The sequence below is a fragment of the Myxine glutinosa genome, chromosome 7 (genome assembly GCF_964187855.1).
Source record: "Myxine glutinosa chromosome 7, kmMyxGlut1.1, whole genome shotgun sequence".
In the NCBI taxonomy this organism is placed as follows: domain Eukaryota; kingdom Metazoa; phylum Chordata; class Myxini; order Myxiniformes; family Myxinidae; genus Myxine; species Myxine glutinosa.
Window position 1 is genome coordinate 51,476,407 of NC_136267.1, and position 22,890 is coordinate 51,499,296.

General features: G+C 41.4%; 1 protein-coding gene across 4 annotated transcripts in view; it reads left to right on the forward strand.

Annotated features, from left to right (window-relative positions):
- The window catches only part of LOC144892944 (uncharacterized), a 71,366-nt gene that overhangs the window by 26,386 nt on the left and 22,090 nt on the right, over positions 1–22,890 (forward strand). For all 4 annotated transcript variants that reach the window (XM_078781720.1, XM_078781723.1, XM_078781721.1 and 1 more), the window contains 3 exons: positions 15,187–15,570; positions 18,565–18,660; positions 20,245–20,358. In XM_078781720.1, the coding sequence (XP_078637846.1) occupies positions 15,438–15,570; positions 18,565–18,660; positions 20,245–20,358 (343 nt within the window). In that variant the 5' untranslated portion in view covers positions 15,187–15,437. The remainder of the gene's footprint in view (positions 1–15,186; positions 15,571–18,564; positions 18,661–20,244; positions 20,359–22,890) is intronic.

Here is a 22,890-nt window from a genome sequence, read left to right on the forward strand (position 1 = left end):
GGGGCAAGGTCACAAGGGTACACATCAATAAGGCAATGCAAGGCAAATTGCGTACGGAGAGCGAAGTGAGAAAGCTCGTCCCTACCGTACGTCACCCCCCCTGTCACCTACTCTACCCTTGCCCTTACCCCATATTTACAAAATCTACACATTTACAAATTCGTCACTACTGTCACGTCTCCCCATATCTCTTCTATTCCAAATTCATCACCACAATCGCTCTAACCAAAATTTGCCATCACCCAATTCATTATCAATCCTCATAAGGAGGCAGAGATGGAACATCAAAGCACAATGTCACACCCACGTCATGATGCGTCTCACATTCCAAACATTTGCATCAATAAAAATAATAAAAACAACCTGGCATGGTGTGGAGGTACGTCATCCCAGGTGAGTGGATGTAGATGGTGCGAGGAGACTTCAATCCTAACTATCCTCTAAATGACATTAACACACTTTACACTACCCGGGGTCCTTCCCTGCCAATCCATTGGCCAACTTACACTATGGGTTCTAAAAACCAATTCCCATTGACCAAACTGTGGTGCTTCTCAATTTGGGGTCTCACTCCCCCCGATTCATCTCCCGGTGCTCTTGCACAATTTCCGGGCTGGGTCGTGTAGCTCTCCCAGCAGGTCTACCCACCTGCACACCTCCACCACTGCAGTTGCCACCCGAGCTTACCTAGGTCCTCACCTTAACCTATCTAATTGGGGAAGGCCCCTCCTGGCTCTGTCACCCCTCGGTGCCCTCTGGCACTGGGCTACCCGGGTCCGTCCTCCGGATCCTCGGGCCCCATCCACAACAACTCTACCGGCTCCCAGAGCCCACCTGCGGCCTCACTTGGCTGACATCCTCACAGTGGTGGAGTGCCCAAACCAACTACACACACTAACAGGCTACACGCCCAGCCATTTCGACAACACTAATGCACCCATCCAAATACCATTCTTTCACCCGCACCACAGATGCCAATATCCAACCACAATTTAACTATACCCTCTACCTAACACTTACACTACCCTCCCCGGGTATTCGTGATGGGGGTCCATCCTTCCCCCATTCACACCTTCGCACCATCCACTCCACTCCACAGTTTCCACCCTACTCACTCCACGACCATCCATTCCAATACTCCATATATTCCACACTCCATGTATTCCACACTCCATGTATTTCACACTCCATTTATTCCACACAACCATTCTCCATACACCTGTTGTTGCACACCTGTGCAATCACACCTGGTGCCACCTGCACCCTCCTTCCTTCCTGGACCATTTAGTCAGCACAATACTCATCACCATCACTCACTCAAACACTGCTCCATACACCTGTTCAGTTGCACACCTGTGCAATCACACCTGTTCACCATACACACGGCATCATCTAATCTACCTGGTGCCCTGCTAACTTAGTGCTCCTCGTCTTCCCTTTAAACTAAGCACATACCACGTCATTATCATCCACTCTAATCTACCTGCGTCCCCACTACAGGTATCATTGTCACTACCTAATCTTAACGTTACCTATTGTCATCTTCTCTAGATCCCTACACATTATCCAAACCCTCCCTCGGCGAGCTTACACTGCATTAACCCCATAAGTCTAGTGCTCCTTTGCCCCCGCTGTGAGAGATGGCAGAGTTGCCATCCCACCACATCGGGTATCTTTCACTATAAATTTTGCTCGTCCAAATTCAACAAATCAAAAATTTGCCAATCATCTGCCAATCGTCTGCCAATCCTCACTCTGCCAATCATCAAATTTTGTTTTTCTAATTTCGGGGCCAAAACACTATCCTCATCATCAGTCTACTCACTAGTGCCTCTCGGTGCGCCAATTCACTTCTACAGCCCGGCTTCGCACGGCCGAGCAATGAATGCGGGTTGCTTGGTGCCGGCGGCTGGATACGTCCCGCATTCGGTGCAGGGACGGGGGCTTACCCGGGCCAAGATCCCACGCACCATCTCGGCACAGAGCCGTCCAATGGCCCGATCTCGACCTGCCGGAACGCCTCAACAAAAAGGGGTCGCCACGACGACCCTTCCTATCGGGCTGCCCGCTCCGCCTAGTGGAGCACGGACGCGGCCGTTCAAAGCGCGGCCCGGCATGGATCGCGTACGGCGATTCTTTCGAAACCGCCGTGGTTCGGATCGCCGCTGGTCCTCGCGGCACGCGAAGCTGCCCGGCGCGCAACCAGGGCCCGATTCGGCTATAAGTCGCTCTAACCGCTAACCCGGTTACCGTCGATGCTTCACCTGCATGCTCACACGCATACGCTACCCCTTTCACCCTCACCGAGCTCGGTGCTCCAACGCCGCCCGTACACCCCGCATACTTCGTCATTGCACTCGTTCTTTTGCTCACAGACTTGGTCACACACCTGACCACCGCACACCTTTGCACACACTCGTCGTTCGCACACCTCACCAACACACCTCTTCACGCCCCCTTCTCGGTCACCTCCTCGGTGACAACCACAGGTGTGCTCTCACTTGCACACCCAACCACGTGCCTCACTACCAACTCAAGTGTGCATTCCCATACGCGCTCTACCATTCCAGGTGTGCATCCTTCCATTCCAGGTGTACATCCTCTCTCACCTGCCACAACCAACTCACGCTCCGTGTCACTCTCACTACTTTTACGACCACACTCGGTCGCGCACTCACCCTTACTCTCGCCAGCGCACTCTTTACTCATGCACCCATCCGTTACACCCCTTTCTCGTGCATCCTCTTGCGCACACTCTCTCGTTACTTCCTCTGTAACACTCACCACAGGTGTGCACTCTTTCTTACTCTTGACAGCGCACTCTTCCCTCATGCCCCCATCCGTCACATACCTTTCTCGCGCATCCTCTTGCGCACACTCTCCCGTTACACCCTCCGTAACACTCACCACAGGTGTGCATTCTCCTTTTACTTTTGACAGCGCACTCTTCCCTCATGCCCCCATCCGTCACATACCTTTCTCGTGCATCCTCTTGAGCACACTCTCTCGTTACTCCCTCCGTAACACTCCCCACTACGTGCTTCCATGTGCTCCCTCGCACACGCGCTACGACCGACTCACTCTCGACAGCACACTCACTCCTCGGCGCGCACTTTTTCCTCACATACCCCAGAGTCGGACATTCTCGCACACCTCCTCCTTCACACACCGTACCTGTCGCACACTTCACCAACGGCCTCTCACGAACACCCGGATCCAAATCAACCCCCAAGCCGACTGAAGCTCCCCTCACATCATGTATATTTCCTCGTATATCGCCACTCACCTTGGCACCTCGTCTCCGCACCTCCTTCGCCACCTGCAAACTCTTTATTTGGTTAGCGAGCACATCATCACGATTTGAGCACCGACCTTGTACATATTCCATCACCTCCTCCTGTATTTCTCTCTTAGTTTCCGTCCGTCTCTTCTTAATTTCACGCACCCCCTCTTCCACCTTCTCTAACTTTTGCTTCACCTCTTTTATTTCCTGGTGCGTCTCCTCAATTTCATCCTCTAAGGCTACCTTGACCGTTTCTATGTGCGCCCTCACCTCCCGGTCCTTCGTCTCCATTACTTCTGTCACCTCTTCCAACCTCGTTGTCAGTCCCTCACGTACCATCTGACATTCCCTCTGTGTCGCTATTAATTCATTTTTAATGTCTTTCTGTGTCGCTTTTAAACCTCCTAGTACCGCAGTGTTCTTTTGTACCTGCTCTACTAACTCCGTCTGTCCCACCGTCAGCTGTTCCACCTCCTGCGTCAGGTCCTCTATGCCCCCTTGTAACCTTGCCATCCCATTTCTCACCTCTTTCTCCATACGCTTCTCACTTCGCCTTACCTCCTCGCGTACCCCCGAGACCTCCTCGCTTACACCTCGTCGTATCTCCTCCTTCATCCCCTCCCTCACTTTTGTAGATGCCACCCTCATATGTCCCAATTCATCCCTCTGAGCATCCAATTTACCTTCTAACCCGATTTTCACCTCCTCTATCTGGTTCCCCATCCGTTTGATTTCCCGGGCGGATTGCTCCCCTACTTCCCGCAATTTGCCTTCCATCCTATCTTCTAGCCCCCTTAACCCATTTTTCACCCCCTCTATCTGATTCTCCTGGGCAGCCATTCTATTTTCCACCCCCGTTAACCCATGTTTCACCCCTTCTATCCCATTGTCTAACCCCTCAAATTTCTTGTCTAACCCCTCAAATTTCTTGTCTAACCCCTCAAATTTCTTGTCTAACCCCTTAAAATTATTGTCTAACCGTTCACCGGTACCCCTCGCTTCATCCCTCATTGCTCCCATTTGGCCCCTCAATTCATCCCTCATTTGCTCACCCATTTTTTCCATATACCCCTTCATCTGCGCCGCGAAGAGGTTCAATTTCCCCACCGCTGCGGTCTCGGCTGCCGCAGCGCCGCCATTTTGTGCATCTTCAACCACGTGCGCGAGGGCGCCATTTTGTGCGCCTGACACCTCCTCAACCACCTCCTCATTGCTCTCCTCCCTTTCCTCCCTGTGGTCCTGAGTTACCCCTAACCCCACTTCTAGCTCACCCACCTGCATCCGATCGCCTTGACTAGCCATGGCGCGATTCCAAAATTCGGGTTTTTTTAAAAACAAAACAAATTTCAGCAGCTTGTAATTTTGAGCGCGTTAAGCTCGCTTCGGGTCCGACCCCGCTCCCGACACCAATTGTTACTGCCAATAGTACAATTGGTGTTCCAAAATTTGGGCTAAATAAATTTAGTCCCAGGTCCGAATCCGACACTCCTGACACCAATTGTTATGGACCGCTGGTGTAAGATGTTGGTTTTTGCCGAGCGGAGGCCCCGCGGCCCTAACAGTTACCCCGACTAACCCGATTCCCGAACATTGGCCGGATCGCGCCACAGATATTCAATATGGAAAAGACAAAAGTGACACGGATGTGAAGAAGAAGAAGAAGAAGAAGACGAAAAGGTTGGCAATACTACTAAATTTGTTTCTATTATATACACGCTCAAAGTAACCAAGGAAGAAGGAAAGATAATAAAATAATTTACAGAAGATATTAGGGACACAGTGCAACGCTAGCTTATACAAACTTAATTAACCCAAGGACAGAACAAACAAAACAAACTCACGTACACAAGAAGATGGAAAGGCAGGAGGTGGATGGCTGGAGGGAGAGGAAGGTCCAACGGACACTGCAGCACGATCGGCGCGTTTGGCAGCCGCCGTTCCTTTGCGGCCCCGCTCAAAACTGCCGTCAAGGCCCCAAGTTGCCGTGTTGCTGCTGTGGCTGCTGCTGTTGCTGCTGAAGCTGCCGCTGTTTGGACGTCGCGTGCTCTTTTTAGGACTCGTCTCTCTCGTCTTGTCCAAGCTCATCGGGTCAACAATAACGCACGTCTCCCTGTCCAACAACACTTTCTCTCTTGGTCCAACCACTGCACTCAACAACTCCCTGTCCAACAACCCTTTCTCTCTTGGTCCAACAACTCTTTCTCTCTTGGTCCAACTTGGGCGAGCAAGGCGACAAATAGCAGGCTTTTTGCTTCCCTGGATATCCTTCGGCAGTACCTTGCGCGCGCACTTTTATAGCGCCTCCGGCGATCAAGCCGCCGGCCTTTAGGACACGCCCATCGGTCAGCTCGCCTCGGCCCTGATTGGTGGGCACAGGCCCTCTGACCCCGAGCTGAACACATGCTTAATGGCGGCTATTGGGGTGAAATCAGCAACCCACCGCTGTAACAAACCTGTGCCCCGTGCAGTTGGCAATGGAGGCTTGGAGGGGATGTAATTGGCAATCGAGGCTTGGCAATGAATGTTTTTGGGAGTGGGAATGGGGAATGAAAGGAATCTACTCTATTTCACTTGGTGCAATGGAGTGTCATCTTAATGGAAGACAAGGCCTTACCCTAATACACATAATAAAGATATAACTATCAACCAGGGGGAAATCTATGATTGGCTGATGTGATTGTTTATGACCTAATTATGGGACGCCCTTTGACCTTTATACATAACTGGAGTAAGGAGGGTCCAGAATAAAGCAATATTTCACAACAATTTACTATACAATACAACACAATAAAAAAAAACACAATCCTCATATCCGCAACAATACATAGCGAAGCATATACGTTTGCTCTATTATAATAAGATTCACCCATTATCACATCACTAGTTGTAACAAAGATCCTTATTGGTTATAACTATGATCGGTTTCTGGTCATTTATTATTTCTCAACGATTTGTTAGCTATAATCTGGCAACTTTGTATGAGGGTTGATCAGTAATTATCTGGCCTGACATAGAAGCAGGAAAATATATGATAATGGTGATTGTTTATTTAAAGGATTAAAATATTTTAAGATGTCCAAGTTAAAAAACAAAATATAATAAAAAAATAATCATTTAATATAGCTGTTTAAACATGTATAAAAATTAAAAAGAAGCGATTTGTTGGTTGAAGTCCTGCAATTATAGTCAGGTTCACTATGTTTTTTCGTTCAAAATCATGGTAGATTAGCAAACCTATACATTTTTGGAAACGTTATTACATGGAAAATCTGAAAATCAATGTTTACATTTGCCAATTCCGACCAATTCGATTCGACCAATTCGACCAATCGACCAATTCCATTCGACCAATTCCATTCGACCAATTGTTTCGATCGACCATTCGACCATTCGACCAATCGTTTCGATTCGATTCGATTCATCGAATTCGATTCGATCGACCATTCGACCAATTCGATTTGCCAATCAATTTGACCGACCTTTGCTTGTGTGGAACAGACTGTGAAAACGATGCGGACTATATTGTCGGATACGACACACAGGACAGTGATGACGAACTCTAAATGGCATATTCTGTAATCGTGTATGTTTGATGCTATTGACTGCCTGTGTATATTTTGTCATTGACTGCCTGTGTAGATGTGAAGTTATACTGACTGCATGTGTATATATGATTTTGCTGACTGCCTGTGTATGTTTGGTGATATGAATTATTGTGACACATTTTGATGTTATTAACTGCCTGTACAAAATGATAACATGTATTTGATTATGCAACTTATCGCGAATATAAAGACAGTATTTTGCAATTCAAAACCTTTGATTCGTGTCTTACCATTCCCCATAGCACTAATTTGATACTTTCATTGGATTCCTTGTCCCTGAAAATATAGGTTTAGTATATTTTAAAAAGTTTTTAGGGTAATTAGAGGCAGAAATAGAACAAAATATGTATTTTACAGTGGCCATTTTGAAAATCCAAAATGGCCGCCATACAGGTATCTCTCCAAATGTAAACATTGATTTTTAAGTTTCCTTATGCTATAACCTTTCCAAAAATGTATAGGTTTGCTAATCTACCATGATTTTGAACGAAATATAATTTATTGACAAAGTGAGCCTGACTATTAGTGATATCAACCTTGTAATATTTTTTACATCATTAAAATGCATGTCTCTTTTTTCTGGAAATTTAAACGATATATTCTGTATAGCTGTTCATTATTAAATGAACTTCTTACATGATAAAAGGCATTCACTGTTCAAATAATACAGTAATTCACTGCTCAAATAAAACAGTAATTCACTGCTCAAATAATACAGTAATTCACTGTTCAAATAATACAGTAATTCACTGCTCAAATAATACAGTAATTCACTGCTCAAATAATACAGAAATTCACTGTTCAAATAATACAGTAATTCACTGCTCAAATAATACAGTAATTCACTGCTCAAATAATACAGTAATTCACTGTTCAAATAATACAGTAATTCACTGCTCAAATAATACAGTAATTCACTGTTCAAATAATACAGTAATTCACTGCTCAAATAATACAGTAATTCACTGTTCAAATAATACAGTAATTCACTGTTCAAATAATACAGTAATTCACTGCTCAAATAATACAGGAATTCACTGTTCAAATAATACAGTAATTCACTGTTCAAATAATACAGTAATTCACTGCTCAAATAATACAGTAATTCACTGCTCAAATAATACAGTAATTCACTGCTCAAATAATACAGTAATTCACTGTTCAAATAATACAGTAATTCACTGCTCAAATAATACAGTAATTCACTGTTCAAATAATACAGTAATTCACTGTTCAAATAATACAGTAATTCACTGTTCAAATAATACAGTAATTCACTGTTCAAATAATACAGTAATTCACTGTTCAAATAATACAGTAATTCACTGCTCAAATAATACAGTAATTCACTGCTCAAATAATACAGTAATTCACTGTTCAAATAATACAGTAATTCACTGTTCAAATAATACAGTAATTCACTGTTCAAATAATACAGTAATTCACTGTTCAAATAATACAGTAATTCACTACTCAAATAATACAGTAATTCACTGCTCAAATAATACAGTAATTCACTGTTCAAATAATACAGTAATTCACTGTTCAAATAATACAGTAATTCACTGTTCAAATAATACAGTAATTCACTGTTCAAATAATACAGTAATTCACTGTTCAAATAATACAGTAATTCACTGTTCAAATAATACAGTAATTCACTGTTCAAATAATACAGTAATTCACTGTTCAAATAATACAGTAATTCACTGTTCAAATAATACAGTAATTCACTGTTCAAATAATACAGTAATTCACTGTTCAAATAATACAGTAATTCACTGCTCAAATAATACAGTAATTCACTGCTCAAATAATACAGTAATTCACTGTTCAAATAATACAGTAAATCACTGTTCAAATAATACAGTAATTCACTGTTCAAATAATACAGTAATTCACTGTTCAAATAATACAGTAATTCACTGCTCAAATAATACAGTAATTCACTGCTCAAATAATACAGTCATTCACTGTTCAAATAATACAGTAATTCACTGTTCAAATAATACAGTAATTCACTGCTCAAATAATACAGTAATTCACTGCTCAAATAATACAGTAATTCACTGCTCAAATAATACAGTAATTCACTGCTCAAATAATACAGTAATTCACTGCTCAAATAATACAGTAATTCACTGTTCAAATAATACAGTAATTCACTGTTCAAATAATACAGTAATTCACTGTTCAAATAATACAGTAATTCACTGCTCAAATAATACAGTAATTCACTGTTCAAATAATACAGTAATTCACTGCTCAAATAATACAGTAATTCACTGTTCAAATAATACAGTAATTCACTGCTCAAATAATACAGTAATTCACTGCTCAAATAATACAGTAATTCACTGTTCAAATAATACAGTAATTCACTGCTCAAATAATACAGTAATTCACTGTTCAAATAATACAGTAATTCACTGTTCAAATAATATAGTAATTCACTGTTCAAATAATATAGTAAGTAATTCACTGTTCAAATAATACAGTAATTCACTGTTCAAATAATACAGTAATTCACTGTTCAAATAATACAGTAATTCACTGTTCAAATAATACAGTAATTCACTGCTCAAATAATGCAGTAATTCACTGTTCAAATAATACAGTCATTCACTGTTCAAATAATACAGTAATTCACTGTTCAAATAATACAGTAATTCACTGTTCAAATAATACAGTAATTCACTGTTCAAATAATACAGTAATTCACTGTTCAAATAATACAGTAATTCACTGTTCAAATAATACAGTAATTCACTGTTCAAATAATACAGTAATTCACTGTTCAAATAATACAGTAATTCACTGTTCAAATAATACAGTAATTCACTGTTCAAATAATACAGTAATTCACTGTTCAAATAATACAGTAATTCACTGCTCAAATAATACAGTAATTCACTGTTCAAATAATACAGTAATTCACTGCTCAAATAATGCAGTAATTCACTGTTCAAATAATACAGTCATTCACTGTTCAAATAATACAGTAATTCACTGTTCAAATAATACAGTAATTCACTGTTCAAATAATGCAGTAATTCACTGTTCAAATAATGCAGTAATTGACTGTTCAAATAATACAGTCATTCACTGTTCAAATAATACAGTAATTCACTGTTCAAATAATACAGTCATTCACTGTTCAAATAATGCAGTAATTCACTGCTCAAATAATACAGTAATTCACTGTTCAAATAATACAGTAATTCACTGTTCAAATAATGCAGTAATTCACTGTTCAAATAATACAGTAATTCACTGTTCAAATAATACAGTAATTCACTGTTCAAATAATGCAGTAATTCACTGCTCAAATAATGCAGTAATTCACTGTTCAAATAATGCAGTAATTCACTGTTCAAATAATGCAGTAATTCACTGTTCAAATAATACAGTAATTCACTGTTCAAATAATACAGTAATTCACTGTTCAAATAATACAGTAATTCACTGCTCAAATAATGCAGTAATTCACTGCTCAAATAATACAGTAATTCACTGCTCAAATAATGCAGTAATTCACTGCTCAAATAATGCAGTAATTCACTGTTCAAATAATACAGTAATTCACTGTTCAAATAATGCAGTCATTCACTGTTCAAATAATGCAGTAATTCACTGCTCAAATAATACAGTAATTCACTGTTCAAATAATACAGTAATTCACTGTTCAAATAATACAGTCATTCACTGTTCAAATAATACAGTAATTCACTGTTCAAATAATACAGTAATTCACTGTTCAAATAATACAGTCATTCACTGTTCAAATAATACAGTAATTCACTGTTCAAATAATACAGTAATTCACTGTTCAAATAATGCAGTAATTCACTGCTCAAATAATACAGTAATTCACTGTTCAAATAATACAGTAATTCACTGCTCAAATAATACAGTAAAATGCATGGTAAAGAGATGGAGGCATTTATACCATGTTTAGGCACAGCGAAAGAGCCAGCACGGACCCCAAGGCAAACAACCTCGGGGCCCCCACCCCCATCCTTTCTCTCTTTTATAACTTTTTAAGGAACTTTCTTTCATGAAAAACAAAAAACTTTAAATAAAACAGATGGTTACTTTTATTTCGGCGTATGATCAAAAATAAAGGAGATAACGGGACGTTTGGACCGATCGAGGCAATTCGCACCCTCGACTGTTGAACACGATTTCTCCATCAGATTGGCAAAAAATACGTGAGAAAGATGGTTAACACTTTTTTTGGGGCAAAGAGGATACAAACCCATTTATTTGTAACGCACATTCCTGGTTAATAACCATTTTTCTGTAAAGTTTGAAACTACCATCAATAACAGCGGTAAATGTTGTTTCATTCCCGGCAAGAAAGCAAAATGAGCTTCTGAGTTTAAATGTAACGATGAGGAAATGAGGATGAGCCGATCAGGGGTTTCACTGTCGACTGCTGTTTAAAAAAAATTACAGGATAGGCTCGGGCCTCTCAACGGATCCCGGACCCCAAGGCAACGACCCCTCCCCCGACCCTCGACCTCCCCCCCCCCCCCCATCTCGACGCCCCTGAGCATGTTATAATCCCCCATACAAACTTATATGATCACTAGTTATCAATTATAGTCATCGATACACTCTCGGTTCTAACCACCTACATTTAATCATTTAAACTGTCATTCACCAAGTTAAGTCACGAATAGAAATGGTTTTGTTGAGACATGTCCAAAGAAATTTGAACAGAAATCGGTTTCTGACTTGGAGAGCCCAACTTTGTATCTTAATATGTAAAGATTGCCTTCCATTATTGGAGAATTGAATAAATGGGAGAATTGGAGAATTGAATATGGGGAATAATGGGAAGAATTGAATATGGTGAATAATGGGGAGAATTGAATATGGTGAATAATTGGTAGAATTGAATATGGGGAATAATGGGGAGAATTGAATATGGGGAATAATGGGGAGAATTGAATATGGGGAATAATGGGGAGAATTGAATATGGGGAATAATGGGGAGAATTGAATATGGGGAATAATGGGGAGAATTGAATATGGGGAATAATGGGGAGAATTGAATATGGGGAATAATGGGGAGAATTGAATATGGGGAATAATGGGGAGAATTGAATATGGTGAATAATGGGGAGAATTGAATATGGTGAATAATGGGGAGAATTGAATATGGGGAATAATGGGGAGAATTGAATATGGGGAATAATGGGGAGAATTGAATATGGGGAATAATGGGGAGAATTGAATATGGGGAATAATGGGGAGAATTGAATATGGGGAATAATGGGGAGAATTGAATATGGTGAATAATGGGGAGAATTGAATATGGTGAATAATGGGGAGAATTGAATATGGTGAATAATGGGGAGAATTGAATATGGTGAATAATGGGGAGAATTGAATATGGTGAATAATGGGGAGAATTGAATATGGGGAATAATGGGGAGAATTGAATATGGGGAATAATGGGGAGAATTGAATATGGGGAATAATGGGGAGAATTGAATATGGGGAATAATGGGGAGAATTGAATATGGTGAATAATGGGGAGAATTGAATATGGGGAATAATGGGGAGAATTGAATATGGGGAATAATGGGGAGAATTGAATATGGTGAATAATGGGGAGAATTGAATATGGTGAATAATGGGGAGAATTGAATATGGTGAATAATGGGGAGAATTGAATATGGTGAATAATGGGGAGAATTGAATATGGGGAATAATGGGGAGAATTGAATATGGGGAATAATGGGGAGAATTGAATATGGGGAATAATGGGGAGAATTGAATATGGGGAATAATGGGGAGAATTGAATATGGTGAATAATGGGGAGAATTGAATATGGGGAATAATGGGGAGAATTGAATATGGGGAATAATGGGGAGAATTGAATATGGTGAATAATGGGGAGAATTGAATATGGGGAATAATGGGGAGAATTGAATATGGGGAATAATGGGGAGAATTGAATATGCGGAATAATGGGGAGAATTGAATATGGGGAATAATGGGGAGAATTGAATATGGGGAATAATGGGGAGAATTGAATATGGTGAATAATGGGGAGAATTGAATATGGGGAATAATGGGGAGAATTGAATATGGGGAATAATGGGGAGAATTGAATATGGTGAATAATGGGGAGAATTGAATATGGGGAATAATGGGGAGAATTGAATATGGTGAATAATGGGGAGAATTGAATATGGTGAATAATGGGGAGAATTGAATATGGGGAATAATGGGGAGAATTGAATATGGTGAATAATGGGGAGAATTGAATATGGGGAATAATGGGGAGAATTGAATATGGGGAATAATGGGGAGAATTGAATATGGTGAATAATGGGGAGAATTGAATATGGGGAATAATGGGGAGAATTGAATATGGTGAATAATGGGGAGAATTGAATATGGTGAATAATGGGGAGAATTGAATATGGTGAATAATGGGGAGAATTGAATATGGTGAATAATGGGGAGAATTGAATATGGTGAATAATGGGGAGAATTGAATATGGGGAATAATGGGGAGAATTGAATATGGGGAATAATGGGGAGAATTGAATATGGGGAATAATGGGGAGAATTGAATATGGGGAATAATGGGGAGAATTGAATATGGTGAATAATGGGGAGAATTGAATATGGGGAATAATGGGGAGAATTGAATATGGGGAATAATGGGGAGAATTGAATATGGTGAATAATGGGGAGAATTGAATATGGGGAATAATGGGGAGAATTGAATATGGGGAATAATGGGGAGAATTGAATATGCGGAATAATGGGGAGAATTGAATATGGGGAATAATGGGGAGAATTGAATATGCGGAATAATGGGGAGAATTGAATATGGGGAATAATGGGGAGAATTGAATATGGTGAATAATGGGGAGAATTGAATATGCGGAATAATGGGGAGAATTGAATATGGGGAATAATGGGGAGAATTGAATATGCGGAATAATGGGGAGAATTGAATATGGGGAATAATGGGGAGAATTGAATATGGTGAATAATGGGGAGAATTGAATATGGTGAATAATGGGGAGAATTGAATATGGGGAATAATGGGGAGAATTGAATATGGGGAATAATGGGGAGAATTGAATATGGGGAATAATGGGGAGAATTGAATATGGGGAATAATGGGGAGAATTGAATATGGGGAATAATGGGGAGAATTGAATATGGAGAATAATGTGGAGAATTGAATATGGGGAATAATGGGGAGAATTGAATATGGGGAATAATGGGGAGAATTGAATATGGGGAATAATGGGGAGAATTGAATATGGTGAATAACGGGGAGAATTGAATATGGGGAATAATGGGGAGAATTGAATTGTATTTACTTCAATAATAATTAATCCATTTTCTTTTGTCATTGGTTCAACTTAACCCACAATGAACCTGCAGTGAAAAATGTACTCTCGTATTGTGAGAGACACACGGCACCTTAAACATGCAACACAGAGGGAGAACGGCATGAAATACAATTATTTTGGATTTTATAATTAATACTACTATAATTTATTTAAACTTCCACCTTTGAGCATAGAGTGTAAATAAGGATTGAGAATTTGGATAAAGAACACCTCGGTATATACATATTTTCAATCATCGGCAATCATATTTTTAATCGATCAAACACACACACACAAACACACACACACATCCACCCCCCCCCTCCATACGCACACCTCAACCCCCCCCCCCCACACACACATAACCACCCCCCCCCCCCCACCCACACACACACAGACCTTCACACACACGCACATCCACACATCCACACATCCACACACACACAGACATTCTCCCTCCCCCCACACGCACACCCCTCCACACATACACACATACACACAGACACACACACACACACACACACACACACACACACACACACACACACATAAAGGTGGATACTTTGAGACATGGGAGGGCTCCGTTTCACCTTCTGAAACCCACATATGGAGATAACAACCAACGACACACACAGATACACACATACATACATACACACACACATACACACAGACACTTCCCTGAACCGAGTAGTAAACTCGTCAATATTGGTAAACCAACGACTGAAACAGCTCCAAGAGAATTGCTTGATTTATTATTTTTCAAAGTAAAGATTTACCTGGACCTGTAGTGTTTTGCACAATGAGTAATCCACACACAGAAGGATCACACCGACATGGTAATCGGTAGTAAGGTATAATATTGTGTAATTATCGAGATGATGTCATTCAAAAGCATTTGCTACCATACCACGTGCTCTTTTTCAGCTTCCACATGGTCCTCAAGAAATAAGAAAATGACGAATGTCAGCAAAGAGAATGTGTCAGTGAATGAAGGAGCTTCTCTCACACTGCCTTGTGCTGCTCCTGATGCCGATTCGAGGATGCACCCGATGTGCTGGAGAAGGTGCGATGAGGTTGAGGTCATGGCTCTGGTAAAGGCACCGAGAGTTGAAGGACCTTGCGAGCTCACGGGGAGGACATCGGGGTGAAGAGCTGGAGGTTCTGCAGAGGTTGAGATGATTCCACGTGAGGAACTTTGCTGGAGGTTTGGTGCAGACTGTGAGGAGATGGTGATTGGCATTATATGGGTACATGGTGTAATGGGCCAGGCCCGACTGCAATACCACGTCAGCGTCACTACACCAACGCGTAAGTGAAGTTATTTTGCAATTTTACACATGTTCTTTACGTTACGTTTTCCCTTCCCCCAATATTGCAATTCTCATATAAAAACTGCCCACACCACGTGTGACGTTACATTCCACCCACATAGTCGGAAAATCTGTAACCACTGTGCGGTTGGATGTCTTTCCAAACCGAGGAAAATGACGTTTTCGACAAGTATCATAATAAACAAAAAGCACTAACTAAACAGGTGTTAACTTCTGCTCGGGAATCATTTAACAACACATTCGCTTCCTTCCATGGGTTGGTCGGATAGCCTAGGCCCTCGATGTATGCACACTCACTTATGAGCTGTCTCGCCTGAGTTTGAATGTCCTCTCAGTTACAATTGTCGTTCCTCACATTTGTAGTGCTTTGCACACCACAGGAAATCGTCACAACTTAAATTAACGTCACAGGCTTATTATGGTATTTGAATCGGTTACATCGAGTATAAAACGGGTTTATTCTACTGATGGGAATAACTTTGGCCAATTCACCATCACCAGATTGAAACGTGTTAGGTTACGTAATTGTGTGTGGTGCTGTTGAGCGAGTTAGCCGAAGCACAACTATTCCAACCTATTTGTTTAGGCCACATTTTGCCCAAACAGTCTTTAGTCAGAAAATCCAAAGTTTATTAGCCCTTGTTGGACTTGGTCCAAAACGGGGGTTTTACGGATTGGGTCTCGTACGTGAGTTCGCAACCATATGTCTGACAAGTATGGACCGATTTTGTTCGTACTTGGCACATACATGATGGTACACGTATGCGTATCGTTTTGTTTCACGATCTGATCAAAGATGGCCGACTGGCAGACATTTTAGTTGTAAAAAAACCCGATGTTGAACACGTCCTCAACCATTTCTCGAACATGCATTTACCGATCTTGTTCAAATTTGGCACACAGATAATGAACGATAGCTCACATACACACGTCATTTCCTTTTGAGATCAGATCAAAGATGTCTGACTGGCGGCCATTTTGATACTTAGATGTGTCCCCAAAAAATTATCGGAAGTGCATGGTCCGATTTTGTTCAAACTTAGCACAAGCACACACTGGCGGATCCGGGAGATGGAGATGGAGGGGGCAGGGGGGAGTGCAGGGGGTGCGCACCCCCCACCCCCCTTCGGATTTTGGATGATAAATTATAAGCTATGAATCTGGTCCTCTTGTCCAGATTATTTTGAGTAAGGAATGTTCCAGGCAGCTTATCAACACTCAGAGGTTTTAACACACACACACACACACACACACACACACAGACACACACACACACACACACACACACACACACACACACACACACACACACACACACATACACACACACACACACACACACACACACACACACACAATTTATAGCAGAAGGAACAGCTGGGCAAGTCGGTTCACCAGTTCGTCAATCTGGCCATTAGTCATCGTGAATGTGCTGAACTGATGGACCAGAGAAGAACGCAAGGAACTGCAGAAACTTCCAAGAACGCACCAAATGCCATTTCTGACGATACAATTTTTTTTTAAATCCCTGGGGGACAACCCCCAGACCCACCTTCACACCCTCCCCCCTCGTCGCTATGGTTTGGTGCACCCCTCCGTCTTGAAATCCCTGGATCCACCCCTGGCACAGTACATGATGGCATACACGTCCATCTCACTTCATTTTGCTTACCGATTAAAGATGGCTGACTGGTAGACTGGCAGCCAATTTAGTTGTAAAACTAGAACTACACTCTGCGACGTCAGGACGTTGACCCATATGCCTTCGCCCACATTATTACATCATTATAATACCTGTACCAAGTTTGATTTAAATCCGTTCAGCTGTTCTCAAGTTATCACATTTTTACCTGACACGTCATCTGACCTTTGACCCCTTGACCCCAAAATCTATTCAGTACATCTTTACATCATTATACATGCCTGTACCAAGTTTTAATTCAAATCCCTTCAGCCGTTCTCAAGTTATCGCAGTAACGAAAACCTATAATGGACGGACGGACAGCCGGACAGACGACCTGAAAACATAATGCCTCCGGCAACTTTGGCGGCGGAGGCATAAAAATCCAGTATTGAATACGTCCTCAACCATTTCTCGGACATGCATTTACCGATCTTGTTCAAAATTTGACAGACAGATAATGAATGATGGCCCACATAAGCACGTCATTTTCTTTCGAGATCAGATCCAAGATGGCCGACTGGTGGCAATTTTATTACTTAAACATGTCCCCAACCATTTCTTGAACATGCATGGACCAATTTTGTTTTAACTTGGCATAAGCACAGCACATGACATTGTACATATGCAGAAGATTTTGTTTTGTAATCCGACCAAAGATGGCTGACTGGCGGCCTTTAACTCCATGCAGCAAAATTACTAAACCCACGGGGCCTATTACATTTTATGTCTTTTTCTCCTTGTTTCTTCATAAAGTTTTCACCAACTTTCAAGGGACTATTTTTCCAACCCGAAAAACTGTACGACTGACCGATTGAGCTGTTCAACAATAAACGAAAAGTTTTTCTTTTCAGGACAACAAACATAACATACTTCTTGGAAGATAAACACAACATAACAAAGTGAGACAACATCATGTTTATTTCGATGTAGCAGTTTACTTGGAAAGGAATGGATTGCTTGAAGAGACCCAAATGGAGGTGACAAAGAGAAACTACAACAAAGGAGTTTGAACATTTATAAATGAAAATGTGCAAAACATTGAGATTAGAAGGGAAGGAGTTTAAAATGTAAAGAACCAAAAATCACCCTATAAATGTTTTGGGATAAATTTGATCGTTTTATAAAACCCGCATTTGTCTGAGGCTACAATGCTTCACAGCAAATATGATGATGTGCAACTTTATAATAATGATTAATTATAACTTGTGTTTCAAGTAGGTGACCAACATATGCACGTCATCGCTCTTTTTACCCTCACAAGCATGTGCCACGTGTGTTTTACAACAGACCCCATTAAATCTACCACTCTGGGGGAAACAACCACAGCGCAGATCCCACTTACATCGGGTCCACAGCGCCAAAGTAACTGCACAGCATCACCTGGTATGTTTAAAAAAAATAGATGCATAATAATGGAAACTGATTATCATTCTTCATCATATCATCATCATCACGTGGTTGCTGGTTTGCAGCGATTATCATTCATAACTTATAATATAAGTTCAGTATTTGGTGTTTCGCAGGCAGGGCATGGCATCTCAAACTGTGGCGTCTTTTGGATAGATGTTAAACTAGGCGACCCATCTTATAGCATGTCAGTGGACCTTAAAGATCCCACGATGTATTTTCCGGACAGTAGGGAAGCTATCGCCGACACCCTGAACAAATTACAGATTCCTGCCACCATGTCCAAGACAATCGGTGTGGTGACCAGTCTTTTCTTCTTTTTTTTTTTGTATACTGAATCGAGGCTCGTGAAAGAGCTGACATTTACTTCACAAACAAATCAACCAGACAAACAAAATATATAAAAAGAGGGAACGGAAGACAAGATGGGGAGAGAAGGGGAAGCACATAAACACTTGAGAGCACACAACATTTGAGAGCAGGGAGAAGTGTGGGAGGGAGAGGGCTTGGGGGGAGGAGGCGTGGGAAGGGGGGGGGGGGGTGGGAGAAGTATAAAACACAAGGACACCAAGGACTTGCAGGACAGAAGTTGGTATTTCAAAAAAGTGGAATTGGGGTGAAATTAGCGGGGGTAGAAAAGATCAACGTTTTGTATGGGGGAAGATAAGAGATGGTGGTGAACAGCTGTTTTAAAGACCTGGAGGGTGGAGTGGGATTGAATCTTTGAATTGAATCTGACAATCACCACCATCTGTTTCTTTGCACTTACCTCACACAGAATTTCATTTTTTGACCCGATGGCCTTCCGGCTATATGGCAAGATGGATGGACGGAGGAAGGTTTTTCTCTTAGACTTTTGTTTCTTTTTATTAGTCCCCTAACCATTTCACCAGAGGGGACTATAGGTTTGCTCTCCGTCCGTCCATCTGTCCGTCCCACCTATGGTTTTTTTTTTTTTTACTTTCGAGGTGGCACCCTCTAATATATTTAGCTGAAACTTAGTACATTACTTTATTATGATAAGTTACAGCACAAGTTTGAGTTTCAGGGAATTTCGTCAATTTTTCACAGAGTTATGCCCTTTTGGACTTCAATAATATCACATCGGTAGGGGACATTTATTGCAAAGCAATTCTCACTCTTGTTTTTCTTTGTTTATTTTTCTTTTCTTTTCATGCCACACATTTTGTACTTACATTGAAATATTTACTTGTTCCAATTTTTAAGATGTTAATGTAATAGTAAATGACTGTTTCGATTTTGGTATCGAAGCATAAGTATTCTTCATACATGACGCTGTAGGTGTCCTTGATTATGATGTAACGTGTGTATATTATATGTGTACATATGCAGTATATATATATATATATATATATATATATATATATATATACATTATATATATATATATATATATACAGTATATATATATATATATATATATATATATATATATATATATATATATATATATATATATATATATATATATATATATATATATATATATCAACAGTTGTGTTTGTGATGGTGAGTGAAGCTGTATGCTGATTTTCTCAGGTCCTTTAAAAGATAAACCATTATTCTATCAACTTCTATCCATATCATCAGCAACACTGCTCATGATAGTGTTTGGAGGTTTTTGCCACGTCAACAAAAAGAAACTGGAAAAAGGTAAGAATTTCTTGCAATATGTTTTGACAAAATGTCACGAGTGGTATAGTACTGCTACGTTTGTGGGGGTAGATGATGGAATACCATAGTCGAGGCAGGATTGTATAGGTATAGCATGGACCGTGGACGAGTAGGAGGCATCTCGATGTATTAAGTAGGGAAACTGGAGCTTAAGTTGCTTACTTGCCTTCACACGAGGAGTAAGCTTAGCGGTTAGGGTGCCGGCTTGGGATCCTTGGATCCTGAGTTCCAAATCCTGATCGATCGCTGAATTAACGCCAGGGGGGTTGACTCAGCCTGTCATCCTTCCGAGGTCGGCAAATTGAGTACCAGCTTGCTGGGATGAATGATCCCGGTGTGTACCCCGATTTAGAATAGGTACACCATATCCCTGTGCTTCGTAAGAGGGTTGGCGTCAGGAAGGGCATCCGACCATAAAAACTGCCTCAAAAAGGGAACCATGAGGTCATGGTGCCCGCAAGGCTAACCCCTGCTCTAGCGGGGGAAAATGGCCTTCAAACGATCATTCATTCACACGAGGAGTGAAGCTATGGTAATTAGATAGGGGTTAAGATTAGTTTTCCCCCAGTATGTGATTGCCATCGGTGGTTTTTCCCTACGTTTTACATTTACAACAAGGCCGGCCATGCAAAACTTTCATTAAACCATCGGAACCACCAACAATGCCCAGACATTGCCGATCAGCAAGTAAGCCACACCTTAATGACGTTCACACCAAGCAAACAGGCTCCCGAACTAAACTCCGCCTCGAGAAGATTGTAACCAACAGGCCACACCTACAAAGTTGAGGGATTGGTCAGGGTGACATCAGAGCGAGAAAACATTTTATTTTAATTTTATCTTTCCACTGTGTGTCGTATTTGTGACGAAATAGAGACGTCTCAAATTAGGATTTAGTTTTACCTCATCTTTCATTTTCATCTCTTTGGTTTATTATATTATTAAATTCATTATTGTATATGAATATGGGTTGTTATATGTTATATATTTTATATGTTATATATATATATATATGTTATATATATTTTATATATATGTTATATATGTTATATATATATATATATATATTGTTACGGTCCGCGGTTAAGGATGTTGTTTGCCGAGCGGAGGCGCCGCGGCCGAACAGTTGTTCCCCGACTAAACCCGATTCACCCAGACGTTGGCCGTATCGCGCCACAGCTACTCAATATGGAAAAGACTAAGACGACGAATGCAAAGAGGAAGAAGAAGAAGACGTACAGAAGAGTAACGGGGTTTATTATTTACACACACATAAGCAAAAAGAGCAGTCACGATTATTTACAGGTGACATGAAAACGCAGGTGACACAGTGAAAATTACTAGCTTATACGGACTTAATTACCTACCCAGGACAGCACGAACAAAACAAACTCACGTACGCAAATGGATGGAAGGGTAGGAATCGTTTGGAGGGATGAGCAGGTGGGATCACAGGGCACAGTGAGCGGGTCCACTCCGGGCGCGAAGCGGGGAGCCGGCAGCTCCTTATATTCGGCTTTACAGCGCACGCCGGCAGGGTCACTCGGCTGGTTGAAACGGGGCTGGTTGAAGCGGCTCTTTGTCAAAGGCTTTTCATATCTTGCACGCAACAATGGTGCAACTCTCAACTCGCTTGGACCTCACAACCCAGCTCTCTCTTGGACCCTGTTTGCGACTCTCGTGTAAAAGCTCCTCTCCTTTCTCAGCTCATCTGCGATCTGTTGGGGAATGTCCCACAGCGGGTTATATAGGCCCCGCCCCTCAACCTTCGCAAACCTCCTTGATCTTTCTCTCCAAGTCCAACCCCTTGTTCGTGGTTGGTTGAGTGGGGCTGACTCACTCCTCCCCTCTGACGAGGTGGGGACCCGCCTTTCTTCCCCAACCCTGCCTCGTGATCAATGGCGGCTTTGGAGGGGATGTAATTGGCAATCGAGGCTTGGCAATGACGAAAGGGGAAATGGAGGTTTTGGGAATGGGAATGAAGGGAATCTATCTCTTTCACCCGGTGCAATGGAGTGTCATTCTAATGGAAGACAAGGCCTTACTCTAAAACACATAATAAGATATAAGCTACTGAACAAGGGTTTTATCGTGTCCTTCAATGTGGTGTTTCATGGAATTAACTACCGGGACGCCCTTTTTACCTTTACACAACTCCGGAGGCAGGAGGGGCCATAATCAACAATGTTACACAACAATATACCACAATACAATACACACAATCAAAAAAATGCAATCCTCATATCCGCAACACTGCACCCTCCTCCTCTTAGGCACGTCCCGGGCCTATAACTTTAAGTTAGTGTGACACGTAGGTGTAGTTCCCTCTACTTTTAACCTGACCCTGAGTGCGACAGTTTTAAAACATAGATAAATTTGTCCCGCTGCTCCATTGCACCCTGCCTAACAGACTCACGCCCACAGTTAACCGAATTGCGGAATGGTCTTCAAACTACACACTGACGGTGGGGAGCATTAGTTACAATTGACGCTACTTTATTTACAAAACGC